Consider the following 22,175-nt stretch of genomic DNA (forward strand, 5'->3'; position numbering starts at 1 on the left):
TGGTTTGGAATGTGGACCTTTGGACATTTCTTAGCAGTTGTCAGTTCTTATCACTTCACATATTATTTTAGTCCCATTCTCTCTTCTCTTCTGGAACGCCAATTACACATATTTGTGTTCTCCAATATATGTATGACAATGAGTATTTTCTGGATAAATTTTTTTTTTTTTTTTTTTTTTGAGACAGAGTCTCACTGTTGCCCAGGCTGGAGTGCAGTGGCACAATCTCGGCTCACTGCAAGCTCCGCCTCCTGGGTTTACACCATTCTCCTGCCTCAGCCTCCCTAGTAGCTGGGACTACAGGCACCCGCCACCACACCCGGCTAATTTTTTGTATTTTTAGTAGAGATGGGGTTTCACCATGTTAGCCAATAAAAATTTTTGAATGCAACATTGTAAGGTTTTGCACTTTAGAAATCATGCAATGGACTCTATTGGATTGCAAGAGTTGCTTATTAAGTGACTTTAAGGTTAGAAAAACAAAAGCAGATCTGGCTTTCTCTCATTTCAACCAGTGACTATGTTACTTCCCCCCAATGTATTCTTTGCCTTAGCATAGCCAACTAAAGTAAAATAAAAATTCTGCCTCTAATTTTGAGGCATATTTTTCAGTTTTTTTCATAGGTGGTATTTCTTATATTTGTGAGCTTCAAATGGACCACCTTTTCCCTCTGCAATCTGTTAAGGGCCAAACTCAGAGGATATCTTTATCTGAAGTTCTGTTCTTTTATATCATTCACCTAAATTCTTCTATTAGGAAGTTTAGTCATTTCTATTTTCTGGGAGGAAAAAAAACTATGCCATAAATTGATAAGTAACTTATAATAATAATATTTGTGATTCGCTTTACAGTTTACATGGTGTTATGATGTCTCTTTTCTTATTTGGACACAGGAAGAAATGTGGAAAAGACTAAAAAGTGAATACTACCCAGTTTTATTCTCAAATTACTTTGAATCAACAAAAGATAAACTATTTAAACTTATTTGACCCACAGGGTGCCCTTCACTTACTGCATTTTAATTTTTGTGGATAATTGAAACTGAATAGAAATTATTTGTTATTCTGTGGTAATTCCAATTGCATGCCTAATTGGTATTGAACACCTCATGGGTATTAAAACAAGGTTGTGGTATTGTCCAAGTTTTCTAATTAAATTTCTGTAAAATAACAGCCCTTCATTTTCTTGAGGGTTGTTCAATTTGTTCTCTAATTTTAGCAGGAGTCAGAGACTGGGACTTACTTATATTTTTTATTGGTTGCCAGTGTTGCTTATATAAACAGTAATTTCTTAAATTGTACTTTGCATTTAAAAATTGATGTATCATGATACTCTTCAAAATAATTTCAATTTGGAATATTTTAAATACCCTTAATTGGAAAGATCTCATATCCCATCCTTTGGGAAGATATGAATGTGGCTAAGCCTCATGTTATTTTAAGCAGTTTGTCAGTAGGGGTTGAATATTAAGCGGGAAAAGCACTTAATTTAGCTTTTATGCAGTTTAAGCAATTTGTATGTAACCTGTTAACTTTATAGTACTGAGTTTGCTATTGGGCCATATGCAAGATAGTATCTTTCATCAGTGAATATTCTAGTGTTCATTCTAGGGTGATATAGATAATATTTGTCATCTTTTCAGTGGCCTAGCATTTGAAATCCCTTTCTTAAGGGTCTTAATGTGAAGAACATCCCTGTTCATCATCCATCTTCAGAAGCTGAAAACCCAGATTATTCTCATTCAGCTCCCTTTCAGCTAAGGCTCAGGACTGTTGGGTGGGTGTATCTGTTGGGCTCAGCCAAACAGATGTACCAACCTAAGCTTTCTAATCTGAAATTTATCCACAAAGAAGCCAGAAAAGAGGACTTAAACTGGCAATGGTAGCCAATGTTTTCTAGTTTCTCAGGCCAGCAGTTTCAATAGCAGCATCCAGTGGTAGCCATAGCAGTTTAGTAGTGGTGTTCAGTCATGGTAAACCATTATCCTCACTGGATGGGTTCTGTGATGATTAATTTTAAATTTTGATTTCATCTATTGAATGTATACTGACCCTTTATTTCTGTCTACTTGTCAAAGCTGATTCTCCACACTTCCTAGTAATTCTAAGAGAAACTCATAAGGATTTTATGATGCTGAATCAGCCTGCTGCTTTCAACTAAGAACCCTGACTGATATACTTAGTTACTCTGCCAGTGATTTTTTAATTTGTCACTAGTTAGGTCTCTTTAACATTGTTCATTGTGGTTACTTTGAGCTCTTCCCCTTCCCATTTATTCTATTAGTAGCTTGGGTTAAGTGACTTAATCCTGCTAACACTTAACCTCACAGATTATATGAAATAGTGTGTCTGCTCTGGTGCTAGCACATTAGTGTTGTTAAATTCTTTTTCTTCACATTATTTAGCCTCTTCTAGAGAGCTGTATAACTTATTTATGTATTATATAGTCTATTGTCTGTCTCCTCCACTAGAATATAAACTCCACAAGGGCAGGTATCTTCGTCTATTTCTGTGGGCCCAGGACAGTGCCTGGCACATAGTAGGCACACAATCAATATCTGTTGAATGAATGAATGAATCTGGAGCTCTGTGCTTGCTTTATAAATTTGCCTGTACCCTGACTACACCAAGAAAATAAAAAGATCAATTATGATTCCCAACATCTCTAAACATCTGTCATCTATCACCCATTCTTACCTTTGTCATCTCTATTTCATCCCAAAGAGAGCGCTCCTCTTTTCAGAGGCTAATCTTCCAACTAAGTCCTGAATTTTATTCCCTCCTACCTCTTCTAGGACAACTGTACTTTTATCTGGTCCTTTTTGTCATGTGTCTCTCCCTGCCTTCTAGCCTACGATTGACCACATCTTTGACTTAGTCTCTTCTTAAGGAAGAAGAAAAACTTGACCCTGAAAATCCTTCAACCTGACACCCCATCTGTTCTGTTTTGTACCACCAAATATTTTCAGCACAGATTTATATGGTGTTGTTTTTCTAGAGCCTCATTTACACCCTCTGCCTCTTGCAGCTGGCTTTCCATAGTCCTTACTAACAAAGTCACTCTCGCAAAGGTTTTCTGTGACATAATTGCCAAATCCAGTGATTGTTGGTCAGCCTTATCCTGCTTAATTTCTCTACAGATTTGGCTTTTCTGTCTTCAATTTAATTTAACAAATATTTATTGAATATGTGCCGAATGCCCTGCGTTCTACTGGGCAGTGAGGATATATGATATACATAAAAGCCATGTGCAACAAATAATATATCACAAGTACTATCAAATGGAGTACAGCATTTTTTTAGGACCACAAACAAAAACCCAACAGTTTTCCTGAGGCAAGAGGAGGGGAGGCATCAGGAAAAATGAGAAGGCTACATAAAATAATAAAGGCATTGCCTAAGGTACAAGGCGGTAACATTGCCTACAGCACAGAAAGGATCAAAGTGCTTGCTGTTTTTAAAAATCAGCAATTAGTCTAATATGACAAAAGTGAGGGTGTATTAAAGCAGATAAGGAAGTATTACAATAGGCCAGGCAAGATATAACGAAGCCCTAACTAGGCCATTGTAGCTGGGATGCAAAGAGGAGAGAGTAGAAGTGAGATTCAGAGGTAGAATCAGCAAGACTATGCCTGATTTATTAGTGAAGATGGAGTCATGGGGGAATGGTAAGTTCTATTTTGGACGCAGCATAGTGTTTAATGCTGTGGGACACTCATATAATGAAATTTATTAGGCAGTTGGATATGTGGATCCAAGGTTAGGTGTGATTAAGGCTGCAGATAAAAATTGGGGGTGGTAATTGAAGTCATGAAAAGGATAAGATAGGGTAAAGATATGGGCAGTTTAGAGAGGAGAGAAGCTCAAGGGACCTGATAGGCTCTGAATCTTTAAGAAGTAGAGAAACTAAGTTGCCCGTTTTGGTACAGGGGCTGTGGTAAAGTATTTCTAGAGTGGTCAAATTTTGGAACAGTGAATGTGGGCTTATGGTATTATTTTTCTTGTCGGTTTTTTAGTCTTTGGTCATCAGCTGGTCTAACTCTACCAGATCTTCACTTGTCTGTGGCATTGCTGCTTCTCCAACATCAATATCAGCTTCATGAAATCCCACCTATTTTGCAGAATGTCTGATGTTACTTTGCATTATCTTTGCATTGTGTTAGGGGATATATCCTACCATCAACAAGAGGCCAGCAGAATAAAGATAGTGATATGATAGGGATAGTTCAAGGGTTTGATTGTACATTTGTGTGTGCAAAATCCGCCTTGTGTAGTTTACATTTTAGTGGAGAGAGAGAGGGAGATAATATATATATCCACTGAGGATAAATGTAATGGAGGAAAATGAAGCAAGGTAAGAGGAAAGCAGAAAAACTGAGCAGAGACTTAAAAGGAGAGGTAACAATCATGTGGATATCCACAGGAAAAACATTTCATTCCAAAAGGAAATAACAGGACTTATAGAGACCCCGAGGCAGGATTGTTCCTTGGCCTATTCTAGGAATAGCAAATGAGTCAGTGAAGCTAAGTGAGCACAGGCATAGTGCTAGATGAAGACAGAAGTTGGTAGGGGCAGGGGGCTGATCATGGAGGGGAAATTCTCAACCAGTTAGACTCAACTCTGTCATTTTATGACAGCAATGTTATAATACCAACTTTATTGAAATATAATTTGTAGATGATGTATAATTTCTTTACAATTTTTAAAATAGAACATGAGTGCACTATTTAAAGGAAAGGTACTTATAATCAAATATGTTTTTAATATATGAATGTTCAGACAGGACAATACGGGAAAACAAAAATGCCCTGTAAAACTACTCTAGGGAACCTGCCTACTTCCTGAGAACCAGTGGTAATGGGCCTTGTCAGGCCTTTGTTAGGCTTTTACTCTGACTGGGGAGGTTACTGGGGGGTTTAGAGCATAGAAGTAGCATAACCTGACTAATATTTTGAAAGAATCATACTGTCTCCTGTGGGAAGTGAGGCTGTAGGTGGTCAGGGATAGAAAACAGGGAGACCGGGTAAGAAGCTACTCCAAAAACCCAGATACAAGATGTTAAGTTGAACCACTGCAACAGAGGATGTCAGAAGTGGTTGAATTCTGGATTTATGTAGAAGGTACAAGATTTGGTGATGGATTGGATACAAAGTATAAAATAAAGAGGAATCAAGGAAAACTCCAGATTTTTGCCTGAGCAACTGTAAGGGTGGAATTGTGATTAACTAAGAGAAGGCCAGAAAGATTCATTGCGGGAGAGGAGGCCACAAGTTCCCTTTTGGATATATTAAATTTGAGATGTCTGTTAGATATCCTGGGAGAAGAGATGTCAAGTTGAAGGTTGGATATACAAGTCTCTAGAAATCAGGGAAGGTCCAGGCTAAAATACCAATTTGAGAATTATCATATTTGTAAGTGGTGGAGTTATACAAAAGTTATACTACCAGTGATTCTTCAGTGGAGATGAGATGTTTATTTTCAGTAATCTGGGGAATGAATTTAAGATGTTTGAAATATTAACTGAGATCATAAGACTTTAGATTTAGAAGATTCAGGCCCTGTCACTTCCTTTTGTTTCCTCTCCAGTACCCAACCAAGTGCAATTTGGTTGTATATCTAATACAGTTTGCTGAGTAAAAAGAGAAATACCTCTTTTGAATTTGGCAGTAGAGGTTCGGGTCTTTTGAGTTAATAACAAAGAAGAGTTGGAATCTCTTAAACTAATTTAAGGCTTTGAGTAATGTTAACTTATTTAGTTTTAAATTTAAAAATTTTAAATTTTTAATAAAGTCAGTATTTCAAAAAGAAAATTTATGTATTTTAACCTCTAACTGTATACATTAATTTTATTAGAATTATTAATCATATGATACGTTATAACCATAAAATAGATGTTAAAGATGGCTAGTGGCTGGGCGCGGTGGCTCACGCCTGTAATCCCAGCACTTTGGGAGGCCGAGGCGGGCGGATCACGAGGTCAAGAGATCGAGACCATCCTGGCTAACACGGTGAAACCCCGTCTCCACTAAAAATACAAAAAATTAGCCGGGCGGGGTGGCGGGCTCCTGTAGTCCCAGCTACGCAGGAGGCTGAGGCAGGAGAATGGCGTGAACCCCAGGGGGCGGAGCCTGCAGTGAGCCGAGATCGCGCCCCTGCACTCCAGCCTGGGTGAAAGAGCGAGACTCCGTCTCAAAAAAAAAAAAAAAAAAAAAAGATGGCTAGTGAGACTTACTTCAATGTGGCTTCTAAAATAAAATAGTCATTTATCAGATCTTTAATATTTATTTGGTATTCTTTTTAGGAAGATTTGGAGACTGGAGTTCACCTTGACCCTGCCGTCAAAGAAGTTCAGTATAATCCTACTTATGAGACCATGTTTGCTCCTGAGGTAAGAAAACATATTTAAGGTTCTGACTTTTGCTAAAGAATTTAAATCATAATAGATAATTAGGTATAGCAGTGAATTTTTAAAAGTTTTATCACATAAGCATACTATTTAAGCCTTTAGAAAATACATCCTTCTTTTTTTTTTTGAGACGGGGTCTCGCTCTGTTGCCCAGGCTGGAGTGCAGTGGCGCAATCTCAGCCCACTGCAAGCTCCACCTCCCAAGTTCACGCCATTCTCCTGCCTCAGCCTCCCGAGTAGCTGGGACTACAGGCGCCTGCCACCATGCTCGGCTAATTTTTTTGTATTTTTAGTAGAGACGGGGTTTCACCATGTTAGCCAGGATGGTCTCGGTCTCCTGACCTCGTGATCCACCTGCCTCAGCCTCCCAAAGTGCTGGGATGACAGGCGTGAGCCACCGCGCCCGGCCGAAAATACGTCCTTCTATTCTCCAAAAGTTTAGGTAGTGTGCTTTTGTGAAAATACTTTTAAAAATCCACTAGCTGCTTATCTGTCTACATACAGATGTCTGATAACATGGAACTATGTCTTTTGAAAAAGGAAATCTGATTCTTAAATACGAACTTAGTTGACATCTTCCTCTCAGTCTTCATGAGAGAGTATTATAATCAACCATAAAGGAAAATATTGGGGCTTACCAGCATCAATATGTAGTATATTATGAAACATCTGGTTACAGATGCCCCTGAGGTGTCATACTGATACACTGCCAGAAAGTAGTCACAGTGTTTGATGCCTGCTCTGAATAAAACAAAGTACTGGATTTTTTTTTTCCCTCTCCTGATGAAAAAAAACAGAAACAGTGAATATTGTTCATTTAAGAAAGTCTTTGAATATGATCCATTTAGGGAAGTTTACAGACAAGGTTAAATTTCTAGATATTTTGCCTTTTAAAATGGAAAAGAATGCTTGACTGATGAAACAGAGATGCCAGAAAATGGTAATTATAAAACCAAGAAATACAGCTTCTGTTAATATCAGAATCTTTAAGAAGCACTTTCAAGTTGGAGGTGAGGAGCTATATCTTATGGTATCTTGGTGGAAAATGATGTAACATTTTTTATTTTGTAGCATAAATTAGCCCTTTTGTGACATGTGAGAGTCAGAGCTGTTTCATGTAGTACTTTCCCTGCCTAGGTTTCTGTCTTCACTTAAAAGATGACCATTGAAATGTGTGGCACAGCCAGAGATGTCAGTGCTTGCGTTCAGACAGAGCTCCAGCAATTCACTGGGTCTGCACTTAGCAAAAATCTTCCCGTGCTCTGACACGACAGCACATTTTAATTTTTATTCCATTGTGTCTTAAATCCTTCTAGCCTGTCAGACTACTGGCTGTCTCATATCCATTGGCACCATTTTAGCCACCCCACTGAAGAGAGGTTGTGTATTATATGTAAATATATGTTTCATGATTTTTTTTAATGAAAAGTACTTTAATAAAATGGAGCCATTGAATTAGGAAAATAAGAAAATTTGGAAGCATTCTGATGTATAATATTCTCATGTCATTTTATTTTCTCTGAAGCCTGCTTTTTTCATGAGTTCTTAAATTTCATGCATAACTAATACATTGCTGTGTGATTAGTTTCCAAACTTTCAAGAAAAATTTAAAAGACCAGTTAAAATTTTTTTGTCATTCTCTTTGTGGGATTATCAGTCCTTTAATGTTCTTTTTCCTCAGGTTGGAGAACCTCACATTAAATGTATAAATTAGTTTACTTGAGGAGCACTACAGTACTTCTTTACAATATAAGAAAGGACTGATAGGACTTAAAAGGGAAGCAAAATTATAATTGTTCCTGGTTGCCAAATGAATCCTCTGTAACTTATCAAATTTTGAACTTTTGTCTTCTATGACTAGGATGTGTATCACTTGGCAAAGTCTGGAAAAGTATCACTAGGAACTTCAGTTTAAATTTTAAGTTCCTGTATTTTGAGTATCCATTGTTAGAAACAAGATATAATCCCTCTCCTCAAGCTAGTGTTTACCAGAGAGGATGTGCTGTTTGTTGGTTTGGTCAAATGTATTTTTTTAAAAAGATAGAGACCAAACTATTTCTTCTTATGCCTCTAAAGTACTACTCAAGCTTAAGGAAAAATTGCATCTGGTTGTAAATACTTTTAAAAGTTCCCTGAAAGAAGTAATATTTGAATTGGGCAATTCAATCCAGGTCAAGAACATGAGATTTGGAGTTAAGCAGAATACTTATTAGCTCTGTGTAACCTTGGAAGTTCTTAGTTTTTTCGTAGGTAAAATGAAGACAATTTTTATCTTATTGAGTTATAAAGATAAATCAGATAATGTATGATATAGTTAAAAAATCCTTCTGGCACAGAGTAGGCATTTAACAAATGGTAGTCATCATTGTTATTTTTATTAATTATTGGCATTGGTGGCTAGGTAGGCTTTTATGAGGAGAGACTCCAAGAAGAGAACAGCATGAGCCGAATCATAAAAGATCTAAAGAACAGGAATGCCCGAGTCCTTACCAGAAGAATGGAGAGATAAGACTAGAATGGTACTTTGTATAACATTGCACAAGGCTTTGGGGGCCAAGGTGAAGAGTTTTGTCTTGATTTAATCAATGATAGATAGATTTGTGAGGGTCTTAAATAGGGGAGTGGCATAATCAAAGCTGAATTTTTAAGAAGGTTTATTTGGTATGAGTTTGCATTATGGAAAAGAACAGGGATATAGATTAGTGAAATAAAGCCACCATTTATTACTGGATGCCAGGTACCATACTGAAGGATTTACATACCTCATCTCCTTTAGTCCTCACTAAAACCCTATGAAGTAAGTACCTGTGTCCTTATTTTATAGCAAGGAAACCAAGTCTTAAGTTATACTGCCAGCAAGTGACAAATTTAGAGATTTGAGTCCAGATCACTCTTAATTATCTCTCTATAATTGGAAGACCAGTTTGAAGGCCATTGTGGAGTTTGCAGGATAACCCCTATGCCTTTGACTTTGCTAGTTCTGAACATTTACTCAATTGCTTATTTTATTTTATAAGACATTGTTTCTCTTTTCTGACCAAGGACTTTTCCCAAATAGTCTAGCTGGTTATACAGATAATTTTTCTCACGTAATGGATAGAACTTGAAGACATCGTAGCCATTGTTTTAGTCTAGTAATTTCTTCATTTCACTCAAGTCTTTTTAAATCTGTTTAGACAAAAATGTATTAATTAGCTTCTGTAAACTCATAAAATCTGTAAGTCTCAGGAAGAATTCCAGACTCTTTAAAATAGTAGTACTTCAGAATAGAAAAAAATATAAAAGTTAAGAGAAAAAAAACACCAGTTACTGTTAAAAATCTGGCTATAAAGGCTGCTATAAATATTAATGTTATGATGAACTTTAGAAATCATATAGCTCAAATCTTCTATTTGTAGATGAGGAAACTGAGGCCAAAGGTCATAGAACCAGCACTAATGAAATTTTCTCATACTAATATTTTTATGCCTTACAAGATTGACATAATATCCACCAATAAAATTGAATTGTGGGGATCTTCTCTTAATTTGCAGGAAATAATTAACAGACTCTTCTCACCTTAAAATTTGTTTATAAATCTTTAAACAATAATGACTGCAGTAAATATGAATGAAAAATGTACCAACAACCTAGTATACTATTATATATTCAGTAATTTGGGTTATTTTTCTATATGTGAACTTACAACTATGATTTTATATAGCCCATTTTTAGTAGTATAAATTGTCTTAATTCCTGCGATGTTATAATATGCTGCTAAAATGCTGACTCACCAATACTCTACCTACTGAAGATTTTTGAGATCCACATCCTTATAGTATCAGATCTCTGAGAGTTATCAACCAGCATCTTCACAAATTAAGAGTGCTTTTCTCCCAACCCTATAAGTAAACCACTACTTCATTCAGTTGACACGTGTTTAAGAATACTTACCGTCCTCAGGAACATCATACATACTTTGAGTGTAGTGATCTGAATTAGTACTTACATACTTTTTAATAAATTAATTCTTTAATTAACAAAAATTGTATATATTTACAATGTACAATGTGTTTTTTAATATGTATACATTGTAGAATGGCTAAATCAAGCTAATTAACATGTGCATTACTTCATGTACTGATCATTTTTTGTGGTGAGAACACTTAAAATCTACTCTTAGTAGTTTTGAGGAATACATTGTTATTAACTGTAGTCACCATGTTGTACAATAGTCCTTTTGAACTTACTCCTCCTATCTAACTGAAATTGTACATCCTTTGACCAACATCACCCAAAACCCCTCCATCCCATTCCATCCCCACCCACCCACCCAGCTCCTGCTAACCATTCACTCTCTGCTTCTATGAGGTCAACTTTTTTGAATCCCACATGTGGGATCATGTGATACTTGTCCCAGCACCTGGCTTATTTCACTTAACATAATGCCCTCCAGGTTAATCTACGCTGTCAAAAATGACAAGATTTCCTTCTTTTTTAAGGCAGAATAGTAGGCTGTTGTGAAGACATACCACATTTTCTTTATGCATTCAAACATTGACAGCCATTTAGGTTGATTCATGGGAATACAGATATCTCTTTGACATGCTGATGTCATTTCCTTTAGACACATACTCACTTGTAAAATTGCTGGAGTCATAAGGTAGTTCTATTTTTAATTTTTTGAGGAACCTCCATACCATTTTCCATAGTGGCTGCACTAATTTCCATTCCCACCAACAGTGTACAAGTATTCTCTTTTCTCCAGAACATCCTTGCCAACACTTGTTACCCTTTATCGTTTTTATAATAGCTATTCTGACAGGTTTGAGATGATATTGTGATTTTAATTTGCATTTCTCTGGTGATTAGTAATGTTGAGTACTTTCTCAGATACCTGTTGGCTTTTTTTTTTTTTTTTTTTTTTTTTGAGAGGAGTCTCGCTCTGTCACCCGGGGCTGAAGTGCAGTGGTGTGATCTCGGCTCACTACAACCTCCATCTCTTGGGTTCAAGCGATTGTCCCACCTCAGATGCCTGAGTAGGTGGGACTACAGGCACGCATCACCATGCCTAGCTAATTTTTTGTATTTTTCGTAGAGATAGGGTTTCACCATGTTGGCTAGGCTGGTCTTGAACTCCTGACCTCAAGTGATCCACCTGCCTTGGCCTCCCACAGTGCTGGGATTACAGGCGTGAGCCACTGCACCTGGCCCCTGTTGTCCATTTATATGTCTTTTGAGAAATGCTGAGAAATTCAGGTCCTTTGGCAATTTTTAATTGAGTTATTTATTTTCTTGCTATTGAGTTGAGTTCCTTGTGTATTTTGGATATTAACCCCTTACCAGATGTATGGTTTGCAAACATTTTCTCACTTAAATGTGTATGTTTTATATAAGGAGATTGCAATTATAATTTACTATATTGTTCTTCATTATTGTTTGAGCTAAAAATTGTTAAATACACATATGAACTTGAATATATTATACATTCATATTTATGTTACGTATTTACTTATATCTTGTTATAAATCACTTGAACACAAATTTACTCTTAAACTCAGTTAACTACCAAAACTTGAAAAGAAGTGTTTGGAAATCAAATTTATGTGTTTTCTGTATGCTCTGTTGTATTTTTTTTAATGGTTGTTCCAGAACTAAGAGAGTTGCATATTCACAGGGACCAAGAACAGCTGAGATACCTATCTTGAGTAATTGGGAAGAGCTGAGTCCTGCTAAATAGTGTTCACTGCCTTCCTCTGTTAATATTCAGTGTCTTTAAGGTCAGCTCCAATAGCTTCCAGGAGATGAATCCTCCTCACACTGATTCCTTGTATCACTAGAAGAGTTTTTTGTTGCCTCAGCTTAAATCTGTATGAGACATAGGCATATGTAAATTTTTAGATTGCTTTAGGTGTAGTAGGCATATGTAAAGTTTTAGATTGCTTTAGGTATAGTACCTTATATAATACCTAGCTTTAATATATGGATCTGCCTTTGTATAGAAATCACAGTTATTTTACACTGATAATTTTTCTTTAAAAAGTGGAGCTAGTGGCTGGGCGCGGTGGCTCATGCCTGTACTCTCAGCACTTTGGGAGGCAGAGGCGGGTGGATCCACGAGGTCAGGAGATTGGGACCATCCTGGCTAACACAGTGAAACCCCGTCTTACTACAAATACAAAAAATTAGCCGGATGTGGCGGCGGGCGCCTGTAGTCCCAGCTACTCGGGAGGCTGAGGCAGGAGAATGCCGTGAACCCGGGAGGCAGAGCTTGCAGTGAGCCGAGATTGCGCCACTGCACTCCAGCCTGGGCAACAGAGCAAGACTCCGTCTCAAAAAAAAAAAAAAAAAAAAAAAAAATGGAGCCAGTTTGGTATGTATGGCCTGTAGAAAAATTGTTCTTTCTTTTTTAGTAAAATCTGAATTAAATAACAGTATGGAAATTGTAGTCTCCTTTTTTTAAATGGAAAGTTACTTAAAGGACAATGATTGGTCATCTGTTATATGTGATGTGAGTAACAGTTAAGAACAGTGGGGATTTTTATCACTTTGGATTCCCCACCATGCCCCCTCCACCCTACCTCTGATCAGAAATAGCAGATTCTGCTCTGTGGATGATAGCTGACTGTAGTGGGTAGAGAATCTAGGAAACTTTTAAATCATTTTGTTATCTGTAATTTTATGGCTGCTCCTGTTTTTGTAACAAATTTCATGACTGAATGAAGTTGACTGCTACTTCTAGCATTCAGCAATCTAGATTTTTTTCCCCGACATTTTTCACCCATCAGTAGGCACAAGAAGGACTAATATGGGCTGCAAAATCTTGCACTATCCATTATAATTAAGAATATATACTAATAAAAGCTTTGTATATAAATCAGATATTTTAAAATTGAATCATTTTAAACATATAAATGGAAGCTGTCAATATATAGGAATCTTGTAGCAATTTATTTTCTTCTACAGCAGAAAAAATGTAAGGCACAGCTAACATTTAAATTCAGATTTTCATACATAGTATAATGTTGATATCTAGAGAATGCAGTGTACTGGTTAAGAGAAGATAAGTAATTTTATTTGTGGCTCTGGAAATGTATCGTGGAAGAGATGGTTTCTAATGGTAATGACCTACAATGTTCTAATGTCAAAATAATTCATCATGACAGTGGGTCTTACAGAGTTCAGATGAAAATATCCTATTATTTTCGCCCTTTCCAAAGTGGGAAGCTCATTTGATTCTTTATTTAAAAACAAACAAAAAAAGAGTTGGATTTTCCCAGTACCTTTTATAATAGCATTAAATTAATAGCACTTGACATAATATATTCTGGTAATTTTGTACTCAATTTTTAAAAGTTAGAGGCTCTGATTGTGCATTTAAGGAACTTTATGATGTAATAGAATGCTTGACTACGGTTTGTTCTAGCCCTGGTTCTGCCAATTAATAAAACTTTGGATCCTAGGGCAGGTAAAATACATTGCCTTTGGGGGTTTTTTCTTCATTTGCAACATGAGAAGGAGAATACTTCTCTAACTTGTCAGGATTAAATAGCATTTGGAAAAACATTCTGGAAACTCAAAAGTATTATAAACAAATAATAATTTGGCACTATTTGGTATAAGACAAGTAATGTGACTCTTCATAGTGTGACTTCTCAGAGTAGAGATATTTTATTGACATTTGCAATATCTTTTCCTAGGGACTTTTTCAAGCACTTTATTTTTGTTGTCTGCTTTTCTATCCTCCACCCCCAGTGGAATTCTGATTAATCTTTCCTTCATTAGTACTTTCTATATGCCAGGCGCTGTGGTAAATATTGAGTATTCTGAGTCTCCCACTTTGAGGAACTAGTGGAAAAGAAACATATATTTTTTAAAAAAAATATATCACAGTGCCGCTGTTGATATAAAAGTCACCCCAAATCCCCGAAATCATGGTTTGGGGAAACTATAGTAACTCTCAATTATCTAGAGCATCACTGTGAAGTAGAACTTCTGCAATAATACGAATGTAGTAGCTGACAACCCCATGTGGCTACTGAGCTCTTGGAATAAATAGCTACATATAGATTTGAGTGAGAGGGATTCCTCTCCTTCTGTCCCAGGGGCTGACAAATGGTGCTAATCAGCCATTGCCCAGCTGCACTGAACCGTATCAGGCTAATGTGTTCCCAGATAGGTTAATAGGCCCTTTTTTTGTACAGTTATTCCAGTAATTCTAACTTCCATATACTCAGAACTTTTGTCTCTTTCTTATTTTATTTTATTTTATTTTTTTTTCTTGTAACATTGCAGTTTGGACCAGAAAATCCCTTTAGGACACAACAAATGGCTGCCCCTAGAAATATGCTTTCTGGATATGCCGAACCAGCTCATATCAATGATTTCATGTTTGAGCAGCAAAGGAGAACTTTTGCAACATATGGTAAGGTGATAACACCTAAGCAGTTTCAATTTTGGCTTTATTAGAAGTGTGATCTGTGTGTGTTAATCTGTTTTATCTTCTGGCTTTTAAAATTCACTGGATTCCTTCAGAAAGGGTAGTATGCCTTCCTATACATATCTTTAAATATTTATATAAATGGGAAGGTGAACTCATATTTTTAGCTGTCATTGTAAATCCACTGTGATTTCTGAGTACTGGAAATATTCTGTGATCTTAACCAGAATGCTCTTTGTTGTCATACTAGGTAATGGACATTTGTTATTTTATATCCATTACATGTAGATTGCTGTTAAAGTTGGCAAATGAAAAGATAGTGTTAAGAGGTTACTTTTTTATCTTATTATAGGCTATTTAACTTTACTCTGTTTCTCAAATCTTATCTTGGAAATGCTTTCTCTTGATCACTGAAGGGTATCAGGAAAGAGAATAGTCACGAATTCATTATGTAAAATAATTACATGCTATCAGTGGTGGGATTTTAAAAATTTAATGTACATGGAAACTGCTTGTATAGAGAATTATCATGTATTAGATCATATTTCACCATGGTAAGATTGTAATAGACTTAGAATGTACCAAATATCACAGCCAAGACTATATACCACTTAAATCACCCAAAGCAGTTCTATAACACTTCCAGTCCAATAAAATGGTTACAAATATGTTATACCCATTGCTTGTATAAGGGGTCCCATGTAAATCTAAAGTAATGTGCAACACATAAAAATAAACTGTTAGATCATGATTTTGTTATATTCTAACCTATAATAAGAGACTTTTAAAGACCTATTGTCTTCGACTTTAGAAGGACCTTAAGAATAATTTAGTTCTCTTGTCTCCTTTAAAACAAAACAAAAAAAGTCCAAGTAAGTTTATACTGATACCTACTTTTCTTCTTAAATTACCTTATAACAAGAATAAGGATTTAAAACTATTCAGCTCACTGCAAGCTCCGCCTCCCGGATTCACACCATTCTCCTGCCTCAGCCTCCCGAGTAGCTGGGACTACAGGCGCCCGCCACCACGCCCAGCTAATTTTTGTATTTTTAGTAGAGACGGGGTTTCACCGTATTAGCCAGGATGGTCTCGATCTCCTGACCTTCTGATCCACCTGCCTCAGCCTCCCAAAGTGCTGGGATTACAGGCATGAGCCACCGTGCCCACCCTTATTAACATTTTTAAATGATTTTTTAAAAATAGTCTACCGAACAAAGATATAATTTTTAAAAGAATTACTTGCATCATTTAGATTTCAGTTTGGTTCCAGTTTTCACTATTAAAAATGTGATGTATGTTATGCTACAAAGTGCATTTTAAAACGTGGTAGTGAATATTTTTGTACATAAAACTTTACAGGTTCTTATATTATTTTATATTATTTTCTTAAATGAGTTCCCAAACAATAGGTAAAAGAATATGTGTTTTAAAAGCCTTTGGTATATATTATCAAATTGCTTTCCTAAAGAATTCTCTGAACCTACTCTACCACCACAGTGTACAAAAGTCCTATTTCTCTCTTCTTTTTTTTTTGAGACAAGGTCTCGCTGTGTCACCCAGGCTGTACAGTCATGGGATCTCTGCTGACTGCAACCTCTGCCTCTGGGGTTCAGGCAATTCTCGTGCCTCAGCCTCCTGAGTAGCTGGAATTACAGGTGTGAACGACCATGCCTAGCTAATTTTTTTTTTTGTATTTTTCGTAGAGATGGGGTTTTACCACATTGGCCAGACTTGTCTCAAACTCCTGGCCTCAAGTGATCTGCCTTCCTTGGCCTCCCAAAGTGCTGGGATTACAGGCCTGAGCCACCATGCCCGGCCCTATTTCTGTTCATCAAAGATCCATATGATTGTTTTTCTTTTGTTTACTTGATAATCAAAATATTATATTTCTTTATTACAACTTGATTTTTCTAGACTACTAGTGAGGTCGAAGTTTTTTCATATATTTGTGACCATTCTTTTGCAAATCGTTTATGGTCTCTTTTCATTTACCTAATGGAATTAGTTTTAATATTATTATTAGTTTAATAATCTTAAGGATATAATAATAAAATCAATATTATGGCCATTTCAAATAAGACTGCCAAAGGGAAGAAAGTAGACATTAACTCCATTAAAAAGATAAAAGGGAAAATAAGCTTCAGAAAGATAGATAGGAATATTTAAGAAATGCAGAAACTTCACTTATTTGAGACACAAGATAGTGAGAAAACAAATTGGACTGAAATTTAGTAGTGTTAGAGTTAGATCATGTTCTATCACTGGCTGATTTGTAGTAAGACATAAGGCCAAATATTTCACTCTTATTTGATAAAGGAAAATAATACTGTTTCCTAATCACCTGGGGTGGAAGGCAGTAGTGGGGATGGTGGTATGGCAGTAAAGATTTTTACCACAGAGGATGTGGAGCAAGAGGAAAGCATAACCTATTTTTCTGAGTAACAAGACTGTGGCCAGATGAGTTGGGGAATGGTGCTTACACAGAGACAAGGAACAGGGATACCTCTTCCCTCTCTGTCTACTCCTTCACCCCTCCGGATGCATCATGAAATGCCATTTATGTAGATGTGAAGTCTCCTTTCAAAGTAGAAATTTACATTCTAGCTAGATACGTTTTTTATTATTGAAATGGAAACTTTTAACTTGGTATGAGCTTATAAAAGTCTCATTTTTTGGAAAAAGTTATGTACAGAACACTTCTGTACATCAAAGAGATTAAAGATAAAATAACTCATGGGATTTGAACCTGTGATTTCAGAGATTCTACTCCAAAGGCTGATTTTCTGCCACCAAGCTCTCTCCTCTGGCTAAGAACATATTTTAATGCTGAAAAAAAATCTATATGCAAATCAGCTAATAGCCAGGTGGTTGGTTCTGTTCTAGCATATCATGAGGGTGAGTTGAGAACTTACATCCTTAGCTTGTTTGAAGAGCATGCTTCATGATGAATCTTTTTCTGTTCCCCAAAAGAAGTTCCCTATATTCTTTTTTTTTTTTTTTTTTTTTTTTTTTTTTTTTTTTTTTGTGAGATGAAGTCTTGCTCTGTCGCCCAGGCTGGAGTGCAGTGGCGCGATCTCAGCTCACTGCAAGCTACACCTCCCAGGTTCACAACATTCTCCTGCCTCAGCCTCTCGAGTAGCTGGGACTACTTTGGATGGAAAATGAAAATAATAAGTCTATCCACTAGGATGTGCCCTTTAAAAAAAATGGGCTTAGTACTTTTTTATGTATTCTGTTATTGTACACACGAGTTGTAGGCCATAAACTGATCAGTGATTTAGCACTCTTGTGAATACCAGACTAATGTTACCAAACATTTACTGTGCTAGCACACCCATTTGAGAAAAAAACTGATTTGAGCTAACTTAGGTAGACTTTCTTTCCTTAAATTCCCATAGACCACTGAAGACCACATTTATATGTAGCTACATACTTTATAATTAGTTTAAAAAGTGCATTCATATGCTGGTAGATATCCTTCCTTCTTTTAAGGAAATATAAAGAATGATTGATGAAATAGAAATATATTAAGATTGGGAAGGAAGACTGTCCTTACTGCAAATGGTATTTTCAAAATAATAGCTAGATTTTATGTAATCTTCTTACCCTTTTTTATTATTTAATAATTTACATAATTTGATAAACTTAGCCCTGCAATATCTATTACCAAGAAGAAAAGGAAAATGGTTTCTAGATTTCCAAATGCATCATGTATATGTATTTTCAAGCTCTTAGAATATTTAAAACCAAAGTTTGGTATGTTGGCCAGAGAGGCTCTTAGTAATGTAATGTCAGTAGGCAAAATTCATCCTATAAGAAACATATTATGCTGGAGTCTAGCCTGAGCTTTGGGCTCTAAATAGAAAAATATAGCTTCGGGTTCTAAATAGAAATAAAGCTCAGGGGCAGGGAGAGGTGGCTCACACCTGTAATGCCAGCACTTTGGGAGGCCAAGGCAGTGGATCATTTAAGGTCAGGAGTTCAAGACCAGCTTGGCCAACATGGTGAAACCCCATCTCTCCAAAAAAATACAAAAGTTAGCTAGGGGTAATGACACATGCCTGTAATCCCAGCTACTCTGGAGGCTGAGGCAGGAGAATTGCTTGAGCCTGGAAGGTGGAGGTTGCAGTGAGCCGAGATTACGCCACTGCACTCCAGCCTGAGCGACAGGGTGAGACCCTATCTCAAAAAAAAAAAAAAAAAAAGGAAGCAATATAGCTCAGGGCAGAATGATTGGTCCTGAGTTAAAGATCATTTTTGACATCTGGGAAAGAAAATGTGAAATGTGTATATTTGTATTATAATAATAAAATGAATTTAAACAGCAAAATGGAGTTAATAATTTTCACTTTTTTCCTTTCAGGTTATGCATTAGACCCTTCATTAGATAATCATCAAGTGTCTGCTAAATATATTGGTTCTGTAGAAGAAGCTGAAAAAAATCAAGGTAATTTATTTGAAACATTTGATATCATATATATTTACACATCTATAATTAGTGTCTTGCAGAGTGACTTTAATTAGACAGTAAAAAATAGTATTTAGCGCTTTTTTTTTTTAAAGTTGAAACAATGGAGCAATACAGTTTAGAGCAATATAGTTCAGAAATGTTACAGTTTAGAGCTTGCTTTTGCCACTTACTAGTTGTGTAACCTTGCAGGGAAAATGATGATACATATCTCTTTGAGTTATTTTGAGTACTTGGCACCATGCCAACCCTGTAGAAATCACTCTAAATTATAACTAATATACAGATAATTTTGGCAATTGATTTCTGAACATTAATGTCAAGCTTCATTTTAACAGAGTAGAAATACTTTATTTGGTAAGTCTGTGAAGATTGTCTTTGAAGAGTTGCTTTGAAGGCTGAGTTTGAATATGTGTTTTATGTATGTTTGTATTCATATTCATTTTGTACTTACAATAAGACAAAACATCATATGCTAAACGCTAACTTGTCACAAGACTCATCAGTCCATTAGAATATTATCCATAAAATGCAATTAAAAAAGTAATTTGCTGGTTGTATGGGACATTTGTGCTTAGTAGCTATAGATCCTATGTGATCAGGCTGGTCTCTGCACATGAGCTAGATTATTGTTAAAATAGAATTTTAACAGGCTTTTACTATAAAACATAGCCTGAATTAATATAGATAGACATTTCTTCTTTAAGCTAGACCTCTGCAAGTCCCATCTAAAGGTAGCTAGATTCTTAGTTAACTTGTGACTATGATTCCACAAACCTTTCTTTTTCCAAGTTAATGACTATACACAGTAGCCACCTCCTACTAATCAAATCAAAATCTCAACCAGAAACACCCTCCTTCTCCTTTTCTTTTACTGTTAACGTTAACGGTATTAGAGGTCAAGATGAGACTGAAATCACTTGGAAGGAATACCACTTCTGGTGAAACCTTGTTTGATTTACATTTTTGCATTACAAGTGAAGTGAAGATAAGTTATTAAGTACTTACAGTAATTTAGTTTAATTTAGTTTTAAAATGATAAATTACAGTTTATTCTTGCTTCCAAAGGTCACTTTATCATTACTTAGCAATAATGAGTTTCTGAGTTTTTTCCAGAAAGTCGTACAAATCCACTGACACAGCTTTTTGATTCAATAAAAGGCTTGTGCGCCATTGTAGGAGTACATATTTGGGTCTCTTCTTTAAGTATACAGTATTAGAATTTGCAGAATATTGAATTAGTTTTAAGTGTCTTTGCCTGGAAGGTTGAATCCCTTTTTTTTGTAGCATGAGTCAGCGTATGTGGTAGATTCATGTAGATTGTTTTTTAATAACTCTGGGGTCACTTGGACAATCATCTTTCTTTAACCATATGAAATAAAATTAAACGTATGTTCATATTTCTTTAGAAAATGTACATCTTTGTAATCTCTCAGTTTTTTTTTTTATTTTTTTATTTTTTGGTTAACGTAGGTTTAACTGTATTTGAAACTGGTCAGAAGAAAACAGAAAAGAGGAAAAAGTTTAAAGAAAATGATGCATCCAATATTGATGGTTTCTTGGGACCATGGGCAAAATATGTGGATGAAAAAGATGTAGCCAAACCTTCAGAAGTAAGCTTTGATTTTTTTAATTGTCAATTCAGGTATATGCTGTATCTCTATGAAGGATATCTACATTAATAAACTTGAGATTTCTTTAGAGAACCAAATGACTCATCAAAATTTTTCTGCCTTTAGTTGATTGAAAATATACAATAAAATTTATTTGTTTTTCTTTGGGATATTTTTATTTACCTTTTCTGCTGATTTGTTTTCTCTCATGCTTTTTTATTAAAATACAATATTGAACAATTTTCATAAAGATTTCCTTGATATTGCTATTAAGCTGTCATGGTAGCTACTCTTCTGATACTAGACATTCAGATAGTAACTACAAAATCAGCCTTCGGTGACACTAGAATTGATTATAAGTTTTATTGATTTATGAATTTATTTAAAATTTTAAACAAATTTTATCTCTATGTATATTTTAAAAACTACTATAAAGTTTGTAAAGTAAATGCTCTGCCATTCCCTTCCTCACCTCCTAATCTCACTGTCTCCATGAGCCAGAGAGTGTTCTAGGTCCCAGGCATACAGTAGTGGACAAGATCAAGAAAATCCTGACCTCATGAAGCTTATATTCTAGCTGTTACTTATATCCAGTAAATCTATATTTATAATAATAGAAGTAAACAGGTGATATCTAAGATGAATAAACTTATTCTACTATTTTTTATTTATTTTAGATTGTATCTGTTGACTTGTTATTATAGATAGAGATTTACTACTACCCCATCTTCTGTCCCCAGCTCTTCCCAAAAAAGTTGTGTCACAAATGTATAGCTATCACTTACATCCTTAGGACTATGTAAAAACAATTAACTGAAAAACAACATTATGTGCTAAAATTCAGTTTCCATTCTGGAACTAGATTTTCTGATTGCCTTGTCTTTTTACTTGTATAACTAGTATAATATGTTAAAATTTATTTCTAGGTGTCACAGAAGGATGAGTTTTGAAAACTGATTTTATATAGTTGAAAAGTATTATCTAGTATCCATTATGTATTTAGTACCATTTCATAATTTGTGGAAGAGGTAATCAATCTCTGCTTATAGAAGACTTGAGCTTGCCCGGGCCTGTAAGCCCAGCACTTTGGGAGTCCGAGGCGGGTGCATTGCCAGAGCTCAGGAGTTTGAGACCAGCCTGGGCAACATAGTAAAACCCCGTCTCTACTAAAATAGAAAAAATTAGCCAGGCGTGGTAGTGTGCACCGAGTAGTCCCAGCTACTCGGGAGGCTGAGGCAGGAAAATTGCTTGAACTAGGAAAAGGG

General features: G+C 35.8%; 2 protein-coding genes across 3 annotated transcripts in view; one reads left to right on the plus strand and one right to left on the minus strand.

Moving 5' to 3' along the window:
• CDC40 (cell division cycle 40) overlaps positions 1–22,175 on the plus strand; it is a 55,167-nt gene that overhangs the window by 7,514 nt on the left and 25,478 nt on the right. For both annotated transcript variants that reach the window (XM_055261153.2, XM_063631049.1), the window contains exons 3-6: positions 6,303–6,389; positions 14,682–14,811; positions 19,193–19,276; positions 20,771–20,910. In XM_055261153.2, the coding sequence (XP_055117128.1) occupies positions 6,303–6,389; positions 14,682–14,811; positions 19,193–19,276; positions 20,771–20,910 (441 nt within the window). The remainder of the gene's footprint in view (positions 1–6,302; positions 6,390–14,681; positions 14,812–19,192; positions 19,277–20,770; positions 20,911–22,175) is intronic.
• METTL24 (methyltransferase like 24) overlaps positions 1–22,175 on the minus strand; it is a 173,710-nt gene that overhangs the window by 1,432 nt on the left and 150,103 nt on the right. The window lies entirely within an intron of this gene.

Source organism: Symphalangus syndactylus, chromosome 2, assembly GCF_028878055.3.
Source record: "Symphalangus syndactylus isolate Jambi chromosome 2, NHGRI_mSymSyn1-v2.1_pri, whole genome shotgun sequence".
NCBI classification, from domain to species: Eukaryota; Metazoa; Chordata; class Mammalia; order Primates; family Hylobatidae; genus Symphalangus; species Symphalangus syndactylus.